Source organism: Ursus arctos, unplaced genomic scaffold (assembly GCF_023065955.2).
Source record: "Ursus arctos isolate Adak ecotype North America unplaced genomic scaffold, UrsArc2.0 scaffold_12, whole genome shotgun sequence".
NCBI classification, from domain to species: domain Eukaryota; kingdom Metazoa; phylum Chordata; class Mammalia; order Carnivora; family Ursidae; genus Ursus; species Ursus arctos.
Window position 1 is genome coordinate 36,244,301 of NW_026622786.1, and position 25,745 is coordinate 36,270,045.

The 25,745-nt window shown below is 45.2% G+C and overlaps 1 protein-coding gene across 3 annotated transcripts in view; it reads left to right on the plus strand.

Annotated features, from left to right (window-relative positions):
* The window catches only part of MCOLN2 (mucolipin TRP cation channel 2), a 55,686-nt gene extending 32,307 nt beyond the window's left edge, over positions 1-23,379 (plus strand). For 2 of the 3 annotated variants that reach the window (XM_044383681.3, XM_057310520.1), the window contains exons 8-14: positions 5,179-5,291; positions 6,499-6,648; positions 8,051-8,152; positions 8,259-8,381; positions 15,617-15,823; positions 16,836-16,957; positions 19,327-20,170. In XM_044383681.3, the coding sequence (XP_044239616.2) occupies positions 5,179-5,291; positions 6,499-6,648; positions 8,051-8,152; positions 8,259-8,381; positions 15,617-15,823; positions 16,836-16,957; positions 19,327-19,363 (854 nt within the window). In that variant the 3' untranslated portion in view covers positions 19,364-20,170. Of the gene's footprint in view, positions 1-5,178; positions 5,292-6,498; positions 6,649-8,050; positions 8,153-8,258; positions 8,382-15,616; positions 15,824-16,835; positions 16,958-19,326; positions 20,171-21,353 lie in introns of those variants that run through there. The other variant, XM_057310519.1, reaches the window with a different exon arrangement.
* The last annotated feature ends 2,366 nt before the right edge of the window (positions 23,380-25,745 follow it).

Consider the following 25,745-nt stretch of genomic DNA (forward strand, 5'->3'; position numbering starts at 1 on the left):
TTGGAGAAGGTATGCTTTGAGCCGAGCCTTTGGCAATGGACAGAGATCAAGGCCTTGGAGGTCAGAGAGCAGCCTGTACAAACATTAGGTGGTTTACTCAGTTGTTACTCAGAAAACACCTCTTCATCCACAGTTTAAAATGGGCTATGCAGAGCTTCTCACCGAGGGGGTCATGATGGTGTTAATAACGGATTGTCAGTATTTTTTTAAATTAAATCCAATTAATTAAGATATATCATTAGTTTCAGAAGTCAGGTTTTTTTTAAAGATTTATTTATGTATTTGAAAGAGAGGGAGAAAGCATGAGCGAGTGGAGGGAGGGGCAGAGGGGGAGGGAGAGAGAGAGAGTCTCAGGCAGACTCCCCACCGACCACAGAGGAGGGCTCAATCCCATGACCTGAGCAGAAATCAAGAGCCGGACATCTACCTGACAGAGCCAAACAGGCAACTCAGGTTGTCAGTATCTTTAAAATTAAAAACAAAATTTTTTTTTTTTTTAAATCAGAGAGTAAGAGACAGAGACAGTGAGCACAAGCAGGGGGAGTGGCAGGCAGAGGGAGAAGCAGACTCCCCACTGAGCAAGGAGCCCACCCCCAGACTTGATCCCAGGACCTTGGGAACATGACCTGAGCCGAAGGCAGTCACTTAATGGGCTGAGCCACCCAGGTGTCCTTTGTCAGTATTTTTTAATTTATAAGTTTTGTTGAAGTGAATTTGCCTTTGACTGGATTATCAGAACAAAATAAAATATAAAATACCTGTGGTTTTTAACTGTTTTAGATTTGTTTTCATCTAGGTTTGTGTGTGGTCCGTGGCTGTTCAGTTATATAATATATCCTAATAATTCTGAAGGTTTGGTTTCAGTATTTCCATTAACTGACTCAAGGCTCTGATCAGCACAGACAGTTTTAGGTTTTAGTTTCTTTCTGTTTGAAAGTGGTTCCTATTTCCCAGCAGACACACTGCCCCCACAGAAACACACACAGATCGCATGCGTATTTGCCAAGTCCAAGTATAGGTTCAGCTACCTAATGTGAGAAAAGCTAACCTTTGTCGCAGGTGAAATGTGGTTTGGAACAGTCATTCTGACCAAATGAGTTAGTGGGTCAAACGTGTTGCCAGAACCTGGTTTCCTCTCTCCCCACGGGGCTGCTAGGAGGGTGGGGAGTTTTCTTTACCTGTTCTCAGAAGAGAAGAGCTCTGGCTCCCTCCTGTGGCCAGTGAGGAGAAACGCAAACCTCACAGACCGCTGAGTAGAAACACTAACATTTATGTTTTTCCCAGAGCTGTGTCCTAAGAAACCAGATTCTGTTATTAGGGGAATATGAATTTTAAATGATGTGACGTGAAACCCTTAAAAAGCTGAAGTTTGGAAAGCAGCTTAGGAAGTGGACAGCTTAGGAAGCTGTGTGGTAGATTGATTGCTCTGGCTTTGGGGGAAGTGGGAAAAAGGCAAGGGTGACATCTGGTGGGATCTTTGTGCTATATCTAGAAAGTTCTGAGGCTCCTTCATGTCTATACACTTACCCTGAGGTTTTTCTCTTCCTCTTGTTACCTCTGTTATCTCAGGAAAAATGATGAGGGATTGTCCATTTTCACATACAAACCTCACATTGCCTTTTATGACTTCTAATACCTTTCCCCAAGTGTGCCACTTATCTTCACTTTAACTGGATTTTATAAACATTGCAAATTGGGCATGAGGGGCTGAAGGAAGTAGGTATTGGTGGGCAAGATTCCCCACCGATGGGTGCTTTTCCAAGTGCCACAGGGAAAGGGGGTTTAGCAAGCAGGAGAAGCCCAGGGTTAGAGTCGGTCAGGTGGGCGGTGGCAGTACATGCAGGACTTCTCAGGACGTTTGGGAAGAGGAGTGGTGTGTAGGACTTCCCTAACCAGGTTGGTAGGGGCATCTCTCTGGATTAGTGTGTTATAACCAAAGTTTAAGAAATGTTCCTGTGGGGGCGCCTGGGTGGCACAGCGGTTGGGCGTCTGCCTTCGGCTCAGGGCGTGATCCTGGCGTTATGGGATCGAGCCCCACATCAGGCTCCTCCACTATGAGCCTGCTTCTTCCTCTCCCACTCCCCCTGCTTGTGTTCCCTCTCTCGCTGGCTGTCTCTAACTCTGTCGAATAAATAAATAAAATCTTTAAAAAAAAAAAAAAGAAATGTTCCTGTGAGGGTAGTATAGATTCAATGGAGTAAGAAAGCAATTGCAATGTTCATAAAATACTTTTTGTAGCACACACCAACTAGTCTTCTCAATAGATCAAATTAAAACAGAATATGAGAGCGACAAACCAAGAAACTGACTCTCTCTCTCTCTCTCTTTTTAAGATGTACTTGATTTGAGAGAGAGAGAGAGAGAGAGCAGGGGGAGGGGGCAGAGCAAGAAGGAGAGAGAGACCTAAGCAGACTCCACGCTGAGCATGGAGCCCAACATGGGGCTGGATCTCACAACCCTGAGATCACAACCTAAGTTGAAACCAAGAATTGGACAAACCAGGAGTCAGACACTTAACTGACGGTGCCACCCAGGCACCCCAAAAACCAGACTCTTAAGTATAGAGAACACACTGATGGTTACCAGAGGGAAGATCATGGGGGATGGGTGAAATAGGTGATGGGGATTAAGGAGTGCCCTTGCTGTGATGAGCACAGAGTGATATATGGAAGCGTTGAATCACTATATTGCACACCTGAAACTAATAGAACACTGTATGTTGACTAACTGGAATTAAGATAAAAAAATAAAAAAATAAAATAAAAAGGTGTCAGAAGCTTATATGATGACGACAACAGCAACAAAACCAGAATATGATACTGGTTTCTCTGTTAGGAGAGATGGTCTATCCTTCTAGATTATAGGCCTCCATTTCTCCATTTTTAAAGGGACCCAATACAAGTAGTTATAGAGATTTTGTTCTGGTTGTATGTCAGAAAGGATGTTCTCCTGGATGTTATCCTTGCATTTCACAAGGTTTCATAAAGTTTTCAGTCCCATCTTCACAACTGTACCTATTCCCTCTGTCCCATTCGATGGCTCCCACAGATACATACATACATACATAGTCAGTCAGTCAGTCTTGGGTTCTGGTTAAGTTGTTTTCTTACCTACCCATCAGATGATATCTCAAGATAACTTCAGTTTCATAATTATAAAATGGCTATCAGTAAATGTAAGTGCTAGGTGCTAGGCACCGTTCTAACAAACACTCAACGTGGATGATTTCACCTGATTTCCTGACAGCCCATGAAGCAGGCACAGTGGCCCTGTTTGGCATCTAAAGCTTTGCAAGACTAAATAATCCTTGCAGTGAATTACAATTACTAGCTGGCTGTGCTCATACCCTCAGGATGAGCTGCTTTGCCCTCAGACCACCGGCCACAGTCGCTCACGCCCTTGCATCATTAAATCATGGACACTTGGTCTTTTTGTTAAAGGCCTTTTTTGCAGAGGTATCACTGTGGAGTGCTCCCCTTTATAATCCTCCCTGAACGCCCCACTGAAGGTCACCTGTCCTCTGGCCCTTTCTCTTCTCCCATGGCCCTTCTCAATCTACTTCCTGAGCTCAGCTCCTCCCATAATGCCCCACATTGCTGCCCCTCCCCCAGTCCTTCCTAGTCCGTGTTTCCCTCTGTGGTCTCTCTCAGTGGCCGTGTCCGCACCCATGGCTCTAATAGCTACCAAGTCATCCTCTCTTGTCACGAATGTCCAGACTGAGCTCAGTTCACCCAGGACAGAAAACTGGGAGTCGTTCTTGGATGGTCCTTCTCACTTATTGCTTAGGTCCCTCTGGAGACCACGTTGACTTTTGGTCTCTCACAGTTCTATGCTTTCTCTCCCTCTGCCTGTAACTGAGCTCAGACCTTCACGGGTTCTAGCTTGGATTATTCAGTAGTCTTCTCATGTTCTGCTGGAGGCTCTGTGTTCATCTGTAAGCACACCGACGCATCACGAAGGCACAGACAGTGTAGTGTCAAACAAGCACATACAGTCCCTGCTTCCTACGGTCAGTCATTTCGTGGGCAAGATAGACCTCAAGTGATATCCAGTAGGAAGCCCTGGAAATGCTCTTTTTTCTCTGGGGCTGTTCCAGGTGCTCTCATATATGAGCTTGTTTAATCCTCACAACAGCCCTATGATGGAGGGTTGGGTTTTTTTCTACCCTTTTTTTTTTCAATGAGGAATCTGAGGCAACTTCCCCAAGACTGCACAGCTCCTGAGTGCAGAGCTGAGATTCAGACCCAGCTTCTGAGGCTCCCGAGACTGTCTTTCCTGTTCTGCACTGTCTCTGTGGCCCTCGCCGTGCCATCTTAGAAGATGTAGTCACAGGGCCGGTGGCCATCGAGCAGAGAGAGATAAACAGAGCTATGCGTGTGTATACTTACAGAGAGTGCTATGAAGGAGCATAGGAGGGGCTGATACAGATGGAGGGATCAGCCCTTGCAAAGCCCCTGAGGCAAGAGAGCAAGCAAACCTGGTAGGAGCAGGGATGGAGGAAGAACAGTGTGGCCTCAAGGTAGAGAAGGTGGAGAGAGAGGCGTGGCAGGTGGTGAAGCTGCTGGAGTGGGCAGGGGGCCAGGCGGTGGGAATGCTGCCATCAGGTCTCAGAGACCCTGCGGTTCTGGGTGCATCTTCCTCCAGCACATTCCCCCGTGCTGCTGTGTATTCCATGACAAAAATGTCATTACTGCTGTTCCTACTTCCATTCCAAGAGGCTCTTGGCTCCATGTGCAGAAGCAGCTAATTGGATTGGCCCTGTTTGCTGGTCAAGTACACAGTAAGGTTGAGAAGCAGAAGTGGGGATTCTGAGGAGTGGTGTTTTAAATTGTTCCCTCATTAATGGAGAACTTGGAGTTTGTGCTTTTATGAAAAAGAACTCAAGAGTATGTCAGTTTTGCCTCTTTTGAACAGAGCCCAAGTACACCCCCTTCTGTTGAGCTCTATTCGATAGAAAATATTTTGAGTACATTTAGCAGAGAGTTTATATGTTTTTAAACGTACAGCTCTTAACATCAGAGAATGTTTTACCTTAAAGACTTCTGAATGAATGCAGTGTGATTTGTTTCTGATGCTTAAGCATTTATCGTTTGAACTTCTTTTCAGACTACCATTCTGTTTGGAAATTATTCCCAAGTAATGTGAATTTAACATCTGAACTCTATTTTTGTTTCTCAGTTCAGAAAAATACTCAGTATGTCCTGGTGTTTGATGCGCTTGTCATTGTGATTTGCTTGGCGTCTCTTATTCTGTGCACAAGATCCATTGTTCTAGCGCTCAGGTTACGCACGGTAAGTGTGTGTTCAAATATTTCCCCTCCCTACTTGGCCTCTGTCCTGTTCCTCCAGACGGGGGAGCCTTGAGGTTGGGTCATCCTGCCCTTTCTGGAGCTGACTAGATTAGATTCCTTTGAATGATTGCCCCCCTACAAGGCATTGGTCAACCTGAGGTGTCGAGCGTGAGTAAAGGCTCCTGGCATGTGAGGTGGGATCAGATAATTATCCTGCTTAAAACTGAGCCACTAGGCACAAGTGCACAGTGGTGGACTCTCAAGCTTTTGAATGTTTGCGGAATAAACGAGACCCTTTTAAATTTAGGAGTGATCTTAAGAACAGGGTAATAGCATGTGTGGGTTTCATCTTTTGTCTTCAAATCAGAGTTCATTTCGATAGGGAGGCATGGTAAATGGGTTATAATGAAGCATAAAATACTTTATTCTATTTTTAAAAATAGTTTAAAAATTCTCTCCTGAGTTTCATTTTACCTTTTTACCCTCAGAGTTCTTGTGAATATATACTTCAGCTTCCCACAAATCTTACTCTGGTTTGTGGCATGTGAGTAAATGCAGACTCAGGACAGGGGAAATAGGAAGTCATCTGTGGTGGATACCAATTGTGGAACAAGAAAATAGTCTACTTTCTAGTTTTCTTATTCTTGACCTTTGTTGACTGATTTTGTAAATATCCACTTCTCTTATCTGTCCCCCCAAGCCTCTTGATATTCTGAATCCAAGGTCAGGGTCCTGGGTCTGCCAGAGTTAGGGACACCATCAGGAGTCACCACTGACTCCCACCATTGGGAGCCCACATTCTGGAGCCAGGCTGCCGAGACCCAAATCATGGCCTAGCCTCTCTATGCCTCCGTTCCCTCTTCTGGAGATAGGCCTGATTCATAGGGTTGTCAGATCGAATGAGTTGATGAGAAGTAAAATATTGGCGATGTACTGAGAGTTAGCTATTATGACTAGAGTCTCTGGGCATTAGAGCATAAGCCTTTGATGTGTGAGTTAACTCAGCAGGAACTGGAATGCTTACTTACAGCTGCAGTAGATTATGGGAGAACGTGGCAGCCATAATCCCCACCCTCGAGGTGGGTCTATCCAGTTGGGAAAGCTAGCGCCATATCATTTTACAGGCAAGAGCACTGTTTCGCGCTTGTCTTCTCCTTCCAGAGGGCAGTGTGGTTTGTAAGAAATGCTTTTTAAAATGTTTGCTGCAGAGATTTCTGAATTTCTTCTTGGAGAAGTACAATCGACGTGTGTGTAACGCCGACCAGTGGGAGTTCATCAATGGATGGTATGTCCTGGTGATTATCAGCGACCTAATGACAATAATTGGATCCATATTAAAAATGGAAATTAAAGCAAAGGTGAGGGGCAACCCATTTTAATCTTCTGTTGTTTCTATTCTTCTGGGTGACCCCAGGCACTTTGAGATATAACAATCCTCGTGGAGACTATCTTGAGTCTCACGTTTTCTCTTTTCTCACACCCATGTCACTGAAGATTCCTCTGACTTCATTCTTCGTCAAGGGAACATAGGAAAGCCATTGTTCTGTGGAAGACGATATTCCTATGAGTATCCCCCAGGAGACCCAGTAACATCTTCAGAATAGGAACTGAAGTTTGGGAAGATTGGCTGTTTGGGTGGGCTTCATTTTTTTTTTTTTTTAAGTTGCAGAAGCAGCAGCTGACCCACGAACCAATCCTGTCAAGAGCCAGTAGTGACCCTCCGGGACTGATGGGTGCTCTTGGAGGGGAGTGAGGACAGGAGTATTGAGTGACCTCCAAGCACCTGATGCTCTCTTGCTGTTATTAGTTGATTTAATCTCATGACTACATCTTGCTTCCTCCTTCATCTGGCTGTTTCCCCTCTGTTTCCCCCTCACCACCTTCACCTCCTGACCACCTACCGTGCCTCCCTCCTCCCCACTCTGACTACTCTGGCTCCCTTCAGGCCATCTTCCTCTCTGGCCTGGGTGCTACAACTGTCTCCTCATTGGCTTTCCTGCCTTCCACCTTGTCTGCCTCAGATCCATCCACACCACTGTCAGACTCATTTTTCTCGAAGTATCGAAATCCTCTCTGCCTCACAGGGCCCCCACTGGGATGAAGTGGCCTCCCTTCAGTGTGGCCTCTGGGGTCCTCATCCTCTTGCCCTAGCTCTCCCGAACCCATCAGTACTCCTCTCTAGGACATCCTGCCCACCCTGGGCCTTGGGCCTTTGTTCAGCCTTTGTTGACCTGCAGTGCCCCCTCCCACCCTGTCCTCCAGGCCCAGCTCCGTTCTGGTCACACAGTGGAAAGCACTATGTGACAAGCCAGGTGTCGTGGTTCTTACTGCACTTAGCATATTAAGTTAGAACTCTGCTTGTGTGTCTGTCTCCTCAGTGAGACCTAGAAGTCCGCAAGAGCAGGAACGGGCTTAGCAAATCATGTTTGGACCTTTCTTTCAAAAGTAGCTGAGTGGTATTGTTTGATATTTACCAAGCACCATTACTTGATATTCTTCACTGCTAGGTCAGTACAACGCAATTTCTCTTTCAGGATATTGTTTGAACAGAAACTCAGTTCAACCAATTCAAATACTAAGAGGAAATGAGAAACACATTTGGAATTGGGCTCTTTTCTTCTTCAGTTTACAGCTCTTGGTGTCACCTAGAGAGAGGCAGGCAGTCCATTCTTTCCCAAGTCCATTCTTTTCAATTTAAAGGGAGGTGAACAAGCTGAGTGGAGTGGAATGTTTTACTCACATCTATTTTTCATTCCTTAGAACCTCACAAATTACGATCTGTGCAGCATTTTGCTCGGAACGTCTACGCTCTTGGTCTGGGTTGGTGTCATCCGATACCTGGGGTACTTCCAAGCATATAATGTAAGGATGTGGCATGGGGTGGGGCACGAGGACTGAGACTAGTTTCGTCTTTGGGTCCTAGCAAGCCACTTTTTAATTTCCCTCATTCTGTTGATTTTTATTTCAGGTGCTCATCTTAACGATGCAAGCCTCACTGCCCAAAGTTCTTCGCTTCTGCGCTTGTGCTGGTATGATCTATCTGGGCTACACGTTCTGTGGCTGGATTGTCTTAGGACCATATCATGACAAGGTGTGTAGCACTAGTTCTTCCTTCTGCAAATTAGGCACCCGGGACCCTTCCAAGGGGGGGCCCCCCCGCACTGCCCTGCTTCCTACTTTGCTCTAGCATGTACCCTCGAAGTCAGTAAGACGTAGCTTTGCACTGGTTTTCTTTACCTTTTCGGGGTATTGACGTGACTTCAGGATATTAAAACAAGAACTGTAGAACTGTAGCTAGAGGATACATTTCCTAGCTGTCTGGGACCGGCTTCTGGGGGTGCAGACTAACCCAGCCGATCACCGGATGAGAACTGTTTGGACACGAGATTGCTATAATAAAAATGAAAACTGAATGAGGAAAATTATTATAATATCCTTCTAATTTAAAGGATTAGGGTTTTCATCCACATTAATCGAGGAGAATGATGGTGGACAAGGACTGCCCAGGAGGACCACCTGAGGTCTATGATTTCAGTGGTAACCATGCTGTCTTTGCAGGTGGTTTTGATTACAGCGTCATCTTAGTGCCTTATTGAAGATCAGTATCTGAATTCTGGACTACCGACTGGGCTGGGGTCAGCAGCAACATCTCAGGGACATCAGAGTTACGTTCAGATGTTCTTGTTTTAAAACGAGAAGTTTGATTGATAGATGCCTCAGGAAATGAAATTCCTGTTTTCCAACCAAAAAAAGTGAAAGGAATTATTCCGTCTTTTCGTTTTTCTTCCGTGGGCCTCTGGCAGTTGGGACAACAGGAACAGCACAACGAGCAATAGTAACAGCTCTTACTTGATTCTAGTATGTTAGGTACCATGCTAAGCATGGCTGTCTTCTCTTATTTAATCTCTACAGCCCAGGGGACTGTTACCTTGGCTTAGGTTCTCTGCAAGGAGAAAAGAGGTAGGAATGCGAAGGATTGTGTCGAAGCTTGTGTTGTGTAAACTCAGCCTTACGTTTTGACCTTGATGGTCGTGTTGAACTAAACATATGATCACCTCTGGTTTGCAAACTACTCCCAGAAAGTAAGCAGTCCACAAAACTCCAACTTTCTGTGTTCTCAAACTAAAATTAATCCTAGTAACTTGACATATAGGCAGGTTTTCTCCTCTGTAAGTGTTACATTTAATAAGTCCAAAGAGAACTACTGTTTTCCTATTTGAGCAACTGTATAATTAACATAGTGACAATCCCTGGGTTAATAGTAAATCTTGATAATCTTATTGCTCTTCCAATTCCTTGCCACTGCTTTAAAGGTGACTCATGAGTAAAAATTGTTCTTTGATATAATCTCTCTGATCTGGAGAACTTACTGTCTTAGTACCCAGGAAAATTTACATGTTTCTTCCTTGCTTGCCTCCTGCTCTGAATGCTTCTCCACATTTTTGTCACTAGAGGGCAGTATTGCACTGTGTGGGATAAATACTGAGCCTAAGAATGTCTGCTTCAATTCACTGTCTCCCAGGCCTCAGGATGAGTGCTTCTATCTCCTTTGCCCTCCATCTCCCCTACCCCATCATTATTCTGGAAGATGCTCAGATAATGTTGCTTGAATTTTACTAAGATAGCTACCATTCTCGAGCATTATATGCTAATAGATACAGTGCCTAAGTTCTCTACCTCTGGCTATGTCAACCTTCCCAGCAACCCTGTGGGGAAATACGATATTTCTTTTATCAAAAATAGGATTCTTAATATTTCAGATAGTTTTCCCAAGGTTACACAGCTAGTAAATGGCAGAGATAGGATTTACACCCAGATTTGTCTGACCCCCATACACATCTTTTGATCAATACCCTGCAGGGGTTTTCTTGGTATTATACAAAACAGATCATTGCAAAAGAGCATTTAGTTTGATCTATGAATAGATCAACTGTGAGAGGAGAGCTGTGTGATCAGTCTTATTTCCCTCAATGTGTCAACCTTGAAGAAAAGGATGTTATTTGTTTTGTGGGTCCAAATGTGTTTTCATATGTTGGTTTTGTCCTTTTAAGAATCCAGGTGAGATCAGGATGCTGTGGACAGCACTGCCCAATAAAAATATGAGAGCCACAAATGAGAGCCACATGGGTCCTTTTACATTTTCTAGTAGCCACATTAAGAAAAGAAACAGATGAAGAGATTTAAATTATATATTTATTTAATCCAATGTGTCTAAAATATTAATATATTATTTTAGCATGTGCTCAATATAAAACATTGAGATATTCTACTTTTTTTTTTTTTTTTTTTGGTACTTTGAAATCTGGTGTGTATTTTGTCCTGATGGCGCCGCTCAGTTTGGACTAGCCCCTATATAGCAGGTGGTCAGTAGCCACATGTAGCTAGTGGCTACCATATTGTACATTGCACCTCTTGACTCGTATCTCCCACTTCATGCCAGCCTTCCATTTCTCCCCCAGAGGAGCAGAGGGATAAGGGCTGTCTCTAGGGTTGCATGGCAGGCCAGTTTATGGCATCTGTCTTTCATCTCTAGCCAGACTGATTCATTGGGGAAATGCATAGTCGAATTAGTCCGGTGAACACATTAGTCAGTGGAGGGAGAAAACCTTCAGTCTGGTTCTGGACGTTTGTGCTTTTCTTCTCTATTCTGCTGCTTCTTCTTTGAGTCTGAAGTTTAAAATGTTGACTGCCCCCTGCACCCTTTCCCCTGCAAATTAATCCAAACTGTCAGAATTTTTAGATTCTGTCAGCATCTGTTGAATCAGAAGAACTTTAGAATTACCGAAGCCTTGGAAAGGCAGGCACCATGGCAAGCATTTTCTAGGATTTCTAAAGTACAGCAACCTTGGGTGTGGAAGCGAAATCTTCCTTTAAACAAACAAATAAAACACTCTAAGAGGAGGTATTGGGAAAACTAGATTCTCGCTGCAGTTCGATTGGCAGCAGGACTCCCATATTTCAGCTTCCTGTTTTCCTGTCAGACATTAGATTTCAGTGGTTCAGCTGAAAGGGAGTAAAGGTGCAAGTGTCCTGCCAACGTTGATCCCAGCACTAATGGACTTTGGCACGGTGCCCTTTCAAAATGTCTGGGCACAGAGGACTAGAGACTGTTGATGTTTAATAATTCAAGATGAGGTTTGGAGGAATATTATTCTACTGTGGCTCTTCCATTTCCAAAGGACTTTTTCACTGTGAAGAATAAATCAGCCTTACCTTGTCCTCATTTTACAAATGACAAGACCAAGCCTTTGAAAAATTGTTGGACTTTGCTGAGGCCCCAGGTAGAAGTTCGACAGAACTACATGACCTCTTCATGCTTTCAAGGCTTCTCGTTGGAGCCAAACTCCTCTCTTATTCAAAACAACTGTTAGCCAGTTAAAATATTTCACCTGAGTGTTGCATGAGGCTCTCAGTACCAGCCCTCGAAGCAAATTTTTATGTCTTTCTCTGTAATAAGCCACTGTCGTTATGTGTTCATTCAAATGAAAGTTCTTTGTGGCTCAATGACAAAGTGATTGTTTGTGGAACAAATGCTTGAGTTCTCACTCTAGTCCCATGGAACCTAGGGGGACTCTTGATGGAAATAACCATCTAATATTTACTAAGCGTACACCAAATCTTGTCAGGTTCTTCTAGATTGAGCTCTTCAAGGGCAGTGACTGGCTCCTTGGTCTTTGCATTGCCCACGTCCAGCGTGGTGTGTGGAGCATGGCAGGGGCTCAGCAAGTTTTTTAATGAACAAAAAACAGAGAGACAGTAGCACCTGCCTTTTAGGGGCTTAAAACCTCCTAAGAACCATAGCAATTCCCTATGAATGTAGCCCTTCTAGACCCGAAGCCCATGAGGACCCTCTTCTCCTTACCTTGGGTATTATTAAAGTTCACTTCTACTATGGATTTTGGCCACCAAACTGTGTGGTTCACAGCCACTTCTTGAGGTACAAAATGGCAGGCTGTGTACCACATATTTTTTTGAGTCTCTTAAATTTTTGGTGGGTTATATAAATCTCGTGCATAGAGGAGAGGGAGGTATAATGGTTGTGAATAACATTAACATTGAGACAGGCATTACAGCCAGGATGATACCAAGTAACTGCACAAGAGACGAAGGAATGAATTTGATATGTACCCACCAACTGGCTGTTTGCACTTTTGGAACCCAAGGCACAGACTGTTACGGGTTTTTGAAACTAAAGAAAGGACTTGACCAGATTCCAAAAGAATTATTAATGGTGCCGGCCGAGTTGTAGTTCATGTCCATAGAAACCAGCTTCGATTTCATTGTCTTAAGGCTGGGAGGGATGGAAAATATTTACTCTGAGAACTGCCTGTCTTACTGTTAAATAATCTGCATATTGTTAAGTGATTTGCTCAAGTGAATGTTCCCTTCAGATCTCTGTGGAGACCAACTTTGGAGTTCTTCAGAGTTGCCGCTGATGCGCTAAAGGCATGGGCATATATCTCTGTTTGGGCCACATTGTGTACTTTCGCTGGGTTACAGGCTTTACCCTGTGGATTCAGTCATGGGGCGTTAGGACACGGTGCGTTATCTAGCTGGGGTATGGAGAAGTGTATCAAACCAGTTAGAAGACAAGCAGTGGTTTCCTCGGTGGTTCTTACGGATGCAGAGAACAGGGAAGGGACTAGAGCTGCCAGGCAGTCTGGCTTGAAGTAGACTTTGAAGTAACCCTTCAACATGGCTTAGTGGGGCACAGGGAGGGGAGAGAGAGGAGGAGGGGAGGACATCCCATCAGGTGAAGAGAACCCATCCATGGGGGAAAGAGAAAGAAGTGGGCCTGGTGTGTGGGTGCAGACAGGCACGGGATGCTGATATTGACAATGCAGAGAGGGAAAGAAGCCACATAAAGAGGAAACTTAGGTTGGGATTTTCAGTTTACATCCTAACTTTGTATATTCTTTTTTTTTTTTTTTTAAGATTTTATTTATTTATTTGACAGAGAGAGACAGCGGGAGAGGGAACACAAGCAAGGGGAGTATGAGAAGGAGAAGCAGTCTTCCCATTGAGCAGGGACCCTGATGCGGGGCTCGATCCCAGGACCCTGAGATCATGACCTGAGCCAAAGGCAGACGCTTAACCGACTGAGCCACCCAGGCGCCCCCTAACTTTGTATATTCTTAAGCAAGAGAAATGACCTGAAGGCTATATTCTATGAAGTTTAGATTTTCCTGAAGTTTGGACTGCAGGATGAAGAGGTTGCTTGGAGGTTTCCATAATAATCCGGGTGTAAGTGCTGACATCGGAGTGGATCAGAAAAACATCCTAGGAGCAGACAGACCTTAGAAGATTGAAGACAGGGAAAGACGAATCAATTCGACACATAGTTCTAAGTACTTGATTATTTTGGAGTAACTGTTTCTGTGATAAGGGACTGAAGTCACTGACGGAAATAGGGAATTTAGAGGCAAAGGCCAGTTTCCGGGTCAGGGGGTGAGAGGTTTTCCCTTGTGACATGTGAAATAGTACCACAACCCCTGAGCCCTGAGATATCCATCAGGGATGGGGCTATCCCCAGAGCCACAGGGACTCCGTGGACATGTGCTCCTCGTGCTCTGGACAGAATCAGGTTCAAAACTCTACACTAACGCGTTCCATCTGTGTTTGAAAACTGCATAGTCTTTTGCCTCTTAGGTTGTTATTGTTCCTTAGACAGAAGCTTTTACATTCCACTGATGTTTAACCCTCTGGCCCTGGAGACATCCCTTTATCAAGTACCTGCTGTTTGTTGCTAGTTGCCCTGACAACAGTTTGTCAACCACTTAAAGCCAGGATGGTTGCCTGTGGGGTTCCAGTGGGATTCCACACTGCACAGGCTCAGCTCCTGAACCTCCCGTTAACTGCCTCATAGCATTTCTCCCTGGCCCCTCAGACTTGCCTAGGAGTCCCCTAGGTGTCTGTCCCTTCCCAGACTTATCTTCATCTCCGCTTCCTCCTCCTCCCAGTCTCTCTGGGATTCCTTGCAACCCTGGGGCTCCTGCAGTCCCCTCTCCCTGGCCTCCCTGCCCCTAGGCTTTGTCGCATTCTAGGAGATCCTCCAGTGCCATGATTACCTTTTTTTTTTTTTTTTTAAGATTTTGTTTATTTATTTGACAGAAAGAGAGGGAAGAGAGAGCACATGAGGAGGGGGAGAGGGAGAGGGAGAGGCAGGCTCCCCAGGGAATAGAGAGCCTGATGTGGGACTCGATCCTAGGACCCCAGGATCATGACCTGAGCCGAAGGCAGATGCCCAACCCCCTGAGGCACCCAGGCGCCCCCATGGTTACCTTTAACATAAAACAGATCAGATCATGTCACTGCTGCATGAAGTGTCTTACTGGCTTCAGGTGATGGCCTGCCTTAGTCTGAAGTGTGTAGAAGGCCACAGAGGCCCTTCGGCATGGCATAGAACGCCTCTCCAGCCGTTTCCCAGGCTGAACACTGAACTCCTCCTGTGTTCACTGAGTAAATCCTCCCCTTTCTCTTCTCACTGGGGAATGGCTCAGCCGTCAGGCCCTCGTTCTGAGGCTTGCTTTCCTTGCACGGCGCACCCTAGTTCTAACACAGGGCGTTACGTGTCTAGGTTATGGCCTGTCCACTGCTAACATGGGAGCCCCTCGAAGGCACGAGCCATGATCCTTCATCTTTTGACACTTTCACACCCTTGGTCATCTTTAGTTTTTAGTGTGCTAAAATTACCCGGACCAGTGGTTCGAAAGGCTAAGGTAAAACCCTCCATGTAGCAAAACTTCCCTGAGCCGGTGCTATGGCCCAGCCACTTCCCTCTCTACTGGTTGTAGAACAGAGCAGCTCCTGTCCTTTTAGAAAGTGTTTTGGCAGATCAGACCCCGTAACAGGAAAAAACATTGTGCTGAGAAATGTTTATTACTTTGTCCTTTATTATAGCAAACGTTATCAGGATGTCTGGCCAGAGAGAAATAGTTAAATTTGACATCCAAGGAATGGTCTGTTATATTAAAAAAAGGCTTTCTAAGTGTGCCACCCAGGTGCCCTTATTCTAGATGTCTTAAAAGGAACGGTAGGGGCTCCTGGGTGGTTCCGTCGGTTAAGCGTCTGTCTTCAGCTCAGGTCACAATCTCAGGGTCCTGGGATCGAGCCCCGCATTGGGCTCCCTGCCCATTGGGGAGTCTACTTGCCCCTCTGTCCTTTCTCCTGCTCGTGCTCTCTCTCTCTCAAATGAATCAATAAAATCTGTAAAAAATAAATAAAAAGAATGCTAATAATAGTGGCAACAACAAAATAAGCTAACTAGCTACTTCTCTGCTTTTTTGGATCATACCTCTTAACAACTAATTTTGGTTCCCCCTACAGTTTGAAGATCTGAACACAGTTGCTGAGTGTCTGTTTTCTCTGGTCAACGGCGATGACATGTTCGCGACCTTTGCTCAGATCCAGCAGAAGAGCGCCCTGGTGTGGCTGTTCAGCCGTCTGTACTTGTACTCCTTCATCAGTCTTTTTATATACATGATCCTCAGCCTGTTCATTGCGCTGATTACAGACTCCTATGACACCATTAAGGCAAGTCATATTTCCTGCCAAAAAACGACGACAAGTTCTGTGTGGATTGGAACATAGGAAAATATTGCACTTTTTACTTAAGATAGTACAATTTTACTTTGAGTTTGAGGTTTTTTAGAAAAGAAACTTTTTAGGTGCTTGCAGTGAATTTTAAGTATGCATTCAGGGCATTGTCCCTGCCACCTGGACGGGGGTGGACTGGTTTGGAAGTGGGCGGGAAAAGAGAAAGGACGCGGGTTCGGATGGGCTGAGTGTGGTCAGTCCAGTCGCGGGGCTGTCTGTCTCCGCAGTGGCAGCTGTGCCTGCCCGTCCTGGAACTTAAGCTTTGAATTCTAAGCTTCCGTGATGGGGTGACTCTGCTGCCCTGACAGCCCGTGCAGATACGGGCACGCCTCCACGCTGGACGACGTAGCCGTTTGCGTGGTGCAAGTTTCCTTGAAATTAGGAAAGCTAGGGCTTTCGTGGCCGCTTCACACCTGCCCTGGGGGTTCCTGTCTTTGACAAGGCAGTGGCCCTGGGAGTGGGCCAAGCCTCGGTGACCTCAGCAAGCATGGGGTGAGAGGGGGCTCAGGGTCTTTGTGTCTATCAGGAAGAACCTGTGCCCTCTGCCCCACTAAGTGACCAACTTCTGTAAAAGTAGAGGAATAGGGCTTACTTCTCTGCAGACTCTACATTGGCAGTGAGGGAAAGGGGAGGTCTTATCTGCTCTTATAATTAGCAGTAAAATTTTAGATTTTTGACTCTTTCCTTCATGCCCCTGATTAACACACCCCTCCCCTGCCCAGCCATGACTTTCTTTCTGGGATTTTTGGATTGTTTCTGTTCCCATGGTGGCCTTGGCTTGGCTTTCTGGAACTGACAGATTGATGCATCACTGTGAGTATCAGCTCTTGGATCTGAGCTAGCAACGTGGGAGAGTTTTATTTTAGCAAAGGTGGGTTTGATGTGTTGACAAAGGGAGCAGTTTCTCATGCCCTATAAATAAGGTAACAACATTGTATACTTTTCACAGAAATACCAACAGAATGGGTTTCCTGAAACAGATCTTCAGGAATTCCTGAAGGAATGTGGTAGCAAAGAGAAGTATCAGAAAGAGCCTTCAGCCTTCTTGTCGTGCGTCTGCTGCCTGCGGAGGTCAGTATTGTGTTTAAACAGGTCTCCACGCTCCTAAGGTGAGCTTCTCCGTGGCCTTAACGGAGAGTGCTTCCAAGGTTTACTCTACACTCAGAAATCAGCTTATTGTGGGAAATAATGTGTCCTTCATTTTCTTTCCTCCCACTGAAACTGGCTTCAGAAATGAATTGTTTCTTCTAAAACAGGGTAGAAAGCTCCATGACATGGTTGAAATCTCTTGGGAATATGATGAGACTCTAATGGGAAGGCATGAGTCATGTCCCTAAAGTCAAGAAGGTGAACTCTGAGGTGGCCAAGTAAGAGGGCAAAACCCTTATTTTTAGAGGTGGAGCTCTGGGAATGTCAAAGGCCTTTCCCCTTGCTGCAATATTTGGTACAAATAACCTCTCTTGGGCAGAGCAGGAGACTGCTTGAGAGAAGGCTGTGCAGAGCCTTGGCTGGGAACACACACCATCACTCATTCTACCTTGACCAACAGCACTTTGCTCGTGTTCAGCATGACATCTAAGCAAATGGTCTACACTTCAGCGGCAAAGCATCTACATGGTGTTTTGGGGACTAGAATGGAGGTCAGATAAGGATAGTTATCTTAATTATACCCTTAGTTGTTTTCATGTGAAGTCAGAGGTGAGGTTGTTAACTAAAAATATCCCCTACCCATGTTTTTCGAGAAAAAGTCTCAAAATCAAATTCCTGAAGGAAGATGGAAGAACATAATTGCTACTTAAAACCACGGGATGTATTTTCTGTTAATCAATTCATACCACATCTTGGGATTTTGAAATGATATGATCGAGCATTTCCAAAGAATGTCTGGTAAATATGAAATGAGGTCTTCTGAGAAAAGTGAAGTTCCAAAAATCACATTTCTTCCTCTCAGAGCATTAAATTGTTGCCATAGAAGCTGGGATAAAGGGAAATTAATTTTCCTAATAAGCAGCTGCTTCCTAAGAGGCACCTTGTATAAGGAAAGTCTCGAAAAGTTGCTTTTTCTGACGTGTATTTAACTGTAAAGAAAAAATATTCATCAGAGAATGTAACTGTGAATTCTGAAAAGTAACCGGTCAGTCTTTGGTGGTTGGTTTTTGGCCCTTAGTGTGCATCACAAAAAGCCACAGGAGGTGGTTAAATGTTTTCTCATGCAGCCAGATGGAATGAGTAGAAGGTTTAAGGGGCGGACAAGAAAAGTTCTTGATCAGATCGGGTCTGAGAGCTGAGAAGAAGTAGCCTCAGCAGACAGTCGGCTGTGTGGTGTGCTAGGGGCCGTCGAGAAGATGCTGGTTCAGAGGAGGGTCTGCTCCTCATGAATAATGAAAGAATTAAATGGAATGAGAGAGTCTACCACGGGAGTCACCGGAAGAACTAAAATGTTGAAAGTTTTGAACAAAGGGACATCAAAAATAAAAAGAGTAGTGGCTGCTACCAAAGAGGGTCCTGGGTGGAATCAGCTGGAGCAGTTTGAGGTGAATCATCAGAATGCGGCCTGGATCCCAGCAGATTGGGATGGACCCTGCGGAGAGTAAATGAAGGTCAAGGGACAGACGCAGGAAATGGATTGTACTGAGAATAAGTGATGGCTTTAACGCCATCAGAGGCTCAGGACACCTGCATGTGTTTAAAGGCTACGGATCTGAGAATGGTTTAATTGAGGAAGGCCATAAATGGAGAGTAAATATTGGAGGAGGACCTCGCAGAGGGAACCTGAGGAGGGAGGGCATCACAAATGTTGGTGTCTGGGCCGCCTGGCTGGTGCCAATGACTGACAGCCCCAACGAGCACCTCTGCCTCCTGCAGGGCACAGATGGGGGTCACTCTTCTTTAATCGAGCAGTCCAGCCACCACCACAGACTGATTCCCCTTCAAATTATTGCCAGAGCCTCCAGCCTGATCATCAGAACACCTGGGTTTCCGTTTTGGACCCTACCAGTTACTGAATGTATTCCCTGACCTCTCCTTAACCTCCTGGTCTTTCCAGTGCCACCAGGCTGCGACATATGATCCCTGAAACCTCTTCCAGCTCTAACGTGATGTGATTCTTTGGAAAGATCTACTTGGTTGGACAGATGTAGAATTAACCTTTCCCCTTCTCCACTGCTGCGAAGGGGAAAATCTGTTATAGCCATCGAGTGAGGCTTTGTCAATATAGGGAGATGCAGGGTCCCAGGACAGGGACAGCTCCTCAGAATTGCCAAAAGCATCCACTCAGACCAAAAATAATGTGCATTGTCCTTCTTAATTTTTCTTCCTCTTCTCTGTGGCACTCAGCAGGTCTAGAACCTATGCATGCCTAGAACGTGGAGCAGCCCTATTCCATCTCCAAGATTTTGAAATCATTGTTTTTTCTTTCTTCCTCTCCCTTTCTGATACAGGAAAGGAAGTGATGACCCCTTGATACTTGTCAACTAAAGTCCTTCTGCTAAAGATAATCAAGTTTCAGGCCTCTTTACCCAATGACAATGCAGAGGGAGCCCAAACAGCTTGGACCCGCACTCCCCAAAATACTGACTTATTTATTTGTGGAGCAGGCAAGAGGACCGTCAGCTGGTTGAACACAACTGAGCTTCCAAAATTCCTTTTATAAACTTGGATGATGAAGCATAGACCACAGTCAACTCCTGGGCATGGGTGCAATAGAGCAGCGATAATGACATTTGGCAGTGGACTTTAATTTATGACCTCACAGTGTTGGGATGGAAAAAAATATCACGTTTCAGAGTGTGCAAAAACAGTGGCACTTAAAGCCATGCATTGAAAGATGCGTGTTTATCATCCAATAAGGGTTTGTTTTTGGAAGTGATTCTTGGATTAGAAGACATTTGTTAATTCATGGTGTGCACAGCAATGAAGTTGGTTGCAATACTAAATTAAAAATTTCAAGCTGGAGAACCATTAAGCCTTTTAAAGAACACACTGAAGTCAACAAAAAGACCTCTTGTAGTGGACCTTTCTGGGCCTATTTGTGTGTGCGTGTGTGTGTCAGCATGACAGGAAGCAAAAATGTTGGCATGGTCAGTGGGATAAATTGGAAACAGAGTCATTTGGACACCTTGTCACTTGTGCTAATTGTTGATTGTACGCATGACATGTGGAGGTGAACTGTGACAGTGCTCACATATTTTAACAGTTGAACTCTACTATGGAGGTGATTTGTGCTTGTCAAGCAAAGAAAGATGGTATTTTTTTCCCAAATAAATTTATTTTTATCACAACAGATGCTGCTACTACTTTTTTTTTAAATGTAGTATTTCTTAATATCTACCTAGTGCAAATTCAGATCTCACATCTCTTTTAACTATCTGGTCTCCAAAAAGGATTTCTCACTTTCTTAAAGGCAGTGAAAGAGGGGTTAGTGTATACAAGTTATTCAATAAATATTTAAGATCATGACTTGAGATTAAGATCGTTTCTCGCATGGATTTATCTCATGCTTGAGCTATCTTTTAGGGGTCAATCATTTAAAATTTATTAGAGAAGAAGAGAATTTGAATTAAGCAGGACCCTCTTTCCAAGGCTCTCCCTCTTTTTTCCCCGCCCCTCCCTTCCAAGCCCCTATCAGATTTCCTGTCTCATACTTCTCCCTTTGCCCCCCCACTTTCACCAAATCTAGGCCAGGAAAATCATTCACTTAATGCCATTAAAATTAATAAGTGAGTGACTCATGTCTACACACAGAATACTTTGCTAAAACGATCATTTTAGTTAACTTCTTTTTAAAAAAAAGATTTTATTTATTTGAGAGAGAGAGAGAGCATGAGCCGGGGTGGGGGGGCAGAAGGAGGGGGAGAAGCAAACTCCATGCTGAGCAGGGAGCCTAACTTAGGGCTCGATCCTAGGACCCCGAGACCACAACTCGAGCCGAAGGCAGATGCTTAACCAACTGAGCCACCCGGGCGCCCAATTTTAGTTCTTACCAAAAAATGTCAAGAGTTATATTCAACTTTTAAACTAATGCCCATTTAACTGGTGGTTCTAGGTTCATTCCCAAGACCCTAGAATCAGGTACACAATTAGATCACTTCTCACGTCTGAGTACAGCCCCAGTATTTAGTTTGTCCCTGAATAGAAGTGCTATTAAAGCCTTGCTGTAATCTGCAGCTGTGACTGCCATTTGAATAGAAAATGAATGATGGTCTTCCATGCTCATGTTTTTCTTTTATTGGCTTTCATGTTTCCTTTTATTTCTTTTCCCTCCAGCCGAACAAAACCCTTTCAGGAAGAAAAATCTTTCTCAAGGTTATCCTCTATCCGTGGAAGCCTTGTTTTCTTTCTTTATAATAATTTTAAACAATTGTCATTTTACCAACGGTATTATCTGTTTGGGTCTCATTGAACAATGTTGCTCTCATGGCTCTGCTAATAGACACATCTGGGACAAACCATTTTCTCTCCCACCTAGGCCTCCACCTGGAGAGTTCACCATGGAAAGTAGGAGATGTATTCTTTCTGGTTCTGCTGGCTTCATCCTGGGATCTCCAACTCTTGAGGGTGTACCTCTTCGGCTTGCAGGGACACCCTCACGGCCAGACGCAACCCCCTTGAGCTTGTTGACGTGGGGCAGGAGGAAAGAGCATGGGCGTGGGAGCCATCTGGACTGACTCAAGTGAAAGTCCCAGCTTCCCCTGAAGCTCTGTGGCCCTGGGCACATTACTCTGTGCTTCTAAATGATGATGATAAACCGCAACGGACTGTGGGATTCACATGTGAGTCAGAGAACTCCGGCAAACCCAGCATTGAAATCGAAACCTGAGCCATTCTCCCCATTTGATTTTTCTGCCATGTTTGAAAGTAGGTTCCACGGGACCAGGGAATAGTGAAGATGTTAAGATGTTTAGTCTGCATCCCTTCTTCCTGGGCTCCTGTCCTCCTCGTACTGAATCTTCCTGGACAGATCCTATAGGGCCTCAGTTTCCTCATCTGTACAATGGAGATCGTGAGGATTAAATGAGTCAAACGTGAGATGCCTAGAGCTGGGCGTGACTCCTGAGTGCATGGTGACTGTTACATCTTCGAGATGCTTTTCTAGCATAGTCTACAAATGTGCAGATCTATTCACCTCAGCTGACTGAGAAGATCTTTATTTTGTCATGAGCTCACCACACACTTTTGGTGGCCTCTGTTCCAGTTAGGACTTTGAGCGTGCAAATACCCCACATCCAGTCCTGTGCTGGAGCCAATGATCAGTTCAGCTGTCAGAAACTCATACTTACTGTGCAGAAGTGGAATGGACGAGCAGGTAATGCCCTTCCATTAGGTGCAAAGCTGTCAGTCCTGTTGGGACGGTTAAGGTCACTGAGGTGCATAAGGCATCACAAACCCCAGTCCTTCACTGCATGCTCTGCTAGGAGCCCACTGCCCTAACCGGATTTTTCAGAAGGCGTGAAGTAGGGGGCAGCTTGCTTCTACGCCACTGCGGACATGGGGTGGCGAAAGCAAAAGGGCGAGAGAAGGTATTTAGGAGAAGCTCTTCAGGAAATTCCAGTCACTGCCCCCAGCCCCTGCTGAGGGCCCAAATGGTAGCAATGGTGGAAGGGCCTCCTGGCTCAGGGGAGGCCCAGGCTCAGCATCTCGGGTTTAGGGAAAGCACAGCAGCCCAGCCTTTCACTCTAGGGACACATAGCCAGTCACCCTGCAGTGCTTGAGGGCCTCCCTGCACAAGGGGCCCAGTGCTCTCACCAACGGGCAGGGACCCTGGAGTCCCCGGGCGAGCATGTTTGGTGAACTGCTGCTGTGCTCTTGACCGTGGATCGCTCCTGCCACTGCAAAGATCCATGGTGCGTAAAGATAACGATTCCCGTCATCTGAAGAATTCCCCTGTAACCGCCACTTATTTCGGTAACTTTGGATGACTAGATTGCATTTTACTATTAACCATTTTCACCTTTGTTTTCATGTAACTCGAGCAAATTTTATTTTGCTGCTCCTCATTCCAGGTGTGAACAGCTCAACCATAACGTTAGCTGAGTCTCTACCAAATCCAGAAGTTCACACTACTTGTAAGACAGGAAGCAGCTCTTGGGCGACAGAGGTTCTGCGGACCTCCCAGATGAACCCCTGAGCCTGGTGTTCAGACCTCAGGCACCTGAGGAAGGACCGCGAGCTCTAGGCACGAGGAGGAAATGTGACGCGCCGAGTTGGGGCCAGTGCGGAACATGTCTGCTTTCCTGTCCCTTCCACTGGAAATGCTTGATACTGGTGTTCCGCAGCTTCGTGGCTGTGTGACTTATGCGGCCTTAAAGGACCCCACACAGGTTTAATGCTTTGCTCTCACAGCCTTGCAATTCTTAATATTTTTTGAACAGGGGGCCCCACAAGTCATGTAGCAAATTCTTACGCTAGGACAGTGTACACAGTGATGGTCTCAGTGATTAAAGCATGGCCCTTTAGCACAAGGCTAGGAAGCCAGCATCGTACTTTGTCTTTAAACCAACTGAAATTTAACAAAAGGAAAGAGTGAACCTGAGTTCATTGGCAGGCTGGATGCTGGGCTGCTCACCTGTCCCCCCATGCCTCATTTTCTTACTTTGTATTCCATGTTTTTCGCTTGACAGAGAGGTAGCTGAGGGCAGTTCATGCTCTGAACTCAAGCATGTCCGCCCAGGTACCATATGACCTCCGACCTGTCTCAGCCAAGTCTTGTGGGACCTGCTCCACGGGACAGTCGGCTGCTCTCTCCAAGCTCTTTGCAGCCATTTGCTGTTAGGATGAAGGGCCTGTCTTGAATGGGAAGCCATACAATTGTTACACATGCTGCGTGTTGGAGAAAATAACATGAGCCCTGGGACGACATCACGATGAACCAAATCTCAGAATGGACATTCAAGTTGTTAGGAAAAACAATGCAACTCATGGCTGTCCTACCATGGGCTCATTTACAGCAAATGCTGCTGCGAGCCAGTGGGTGAAAATGGTGGCAAATGTCTCTCCTGCCATCTGTCTCTGCCAGAGAACCAGGGAGTGAATGCGAAGCTAAATGAGTCACATACTACATTTCCACACCATCTTGTATAACAAGGACAGCAAAACTCTGACTCCTTAAAGACCCCTGGGAGCTATTGGCTGTGGTGAATGGGAGAGACAATTTATTAGGGTGATGTATGTTTCTTAGTTTCTAATGATACATAAATTATCCCATGAGCCATGATACATATGGTTTAAAGAGAATTGTAAATGAAAGCAATTTTTTTTCTAGCAACACTAATTGCCTAGCAGCAGTAAATTACTCATCCCCCGCTGCCTGTGGGCTGTGGTCATTATTCTCTCCTCGAGGTTGAGCAGATGTCCCCCAAGAGGAATGTTTGCTTTGACAAAGTGAATTTACATCCTCACTTGTGAGCCTGCCATGCTGGGTCTACCGGAGGCGAGAGTATTAATAGCACCATTTGGACCTAGCTCCGTGGGTTGTGCCAGCCTGCATGTGTTATCCGTGATAGCTGGACGATGAGTTGGTCTTAGGTCTTGGTTGCCTTTGGGGGAAAATCAGGGAGCTGTTATCAATATTTAATTTTCTCCAGTGGGGGGGCGCGGTTTGAGAGGTAGACTTGGCTAATAAGCATGGAAGTTTCCTAGATGACAAGTTAGGCAAGGGATAACCACCACTAATTTGGGAAAACACTAGGTAATATGATGTGGAGGTAGAAGATGGAGATGCTATTAAAGACCATTAATTCAACACTTGTTTGTTGATTTCCGATGCTGTGCTAGGTACTAAGGATGCAAGGAATGGATGCCATGATCTCTGGCGCCAAGAAGTTTGGAGTCTAGTGGGAAAGACAACAATGTACAAAGCAAGGGTAAGACAGGATCACCGCAAGTGCTGTATGAGAGAAGAATGACCATCGCTCCTGCCTGTCTGAAGTAGAAATTAAGGCCTCTTAAGGAGAACTAGACAGTGTTGGAACTGAGACTTGAATAATGCGTTGTGCTTGACCAGATGGCCGTGGTGTAAGGTCGGGGTAGGGCTTTCTAGAGAAAAGCAGTGGCAGGCCAAAGGCATGGACATCTGAGAGAGAACCCAGCTGGTTACAAAAGCCGTTTTGGGGTGGTTGAATGTAGGTTATGTATTGAGGAAAGTAATAGAAGACAAGACCAGAGAAGTGACAAGCAAGGCCACAGGGACTGTGAGCACCAAGGGAGCTAAATGACCAGAAAAGGCAGAGCCGTGAAGGACGGATTGGGGTTGGGTGAGATGAATGCAGAAATTAGTTACCAAGCTGCTGCCATCATCCCGATTAAAACAACAAAACAATGATGCCATTTCCCTATAATTAAACACAACAACAAACACGAGAGAAATTTGCCTGAAAACTGTCTCTAAGGAATATACCAGATCTTCTGTATATGTTTTATCTATCTGTATACATATTTTTTCTTTTTCAAAAGACTTTTCTGCTAAATACCCTGTCATTTTCTTGGGAGTTCATGCTTTTAGACTGTGTATTTATTGGGGAGGGTCTGTTTTCATAACTCCTGTTATGGAGAAATACACTTATTAGGATGAATGGCTTGAATGCATATTTCTATCACATGGGCATTTCTCCTTCCCACATTATTTAAAAGAAGCTTCTCTAAGATTTTCTGTTTCTGCGTCATCTGGCCCCACCTACCCTACACACACACACACACACACACACACACACACACACGTACATGCACTCTGAAGTACTATGACCTTAAGGCCAGCCACACTTTGTGTCTATAAAGGTGGCAATACGAGTGGGTGTAACCACCAACAAAGCCAGCCTGACATCTACAGTCTGAAGTTTACAGATTGCACAGAGCCTGTATGAAG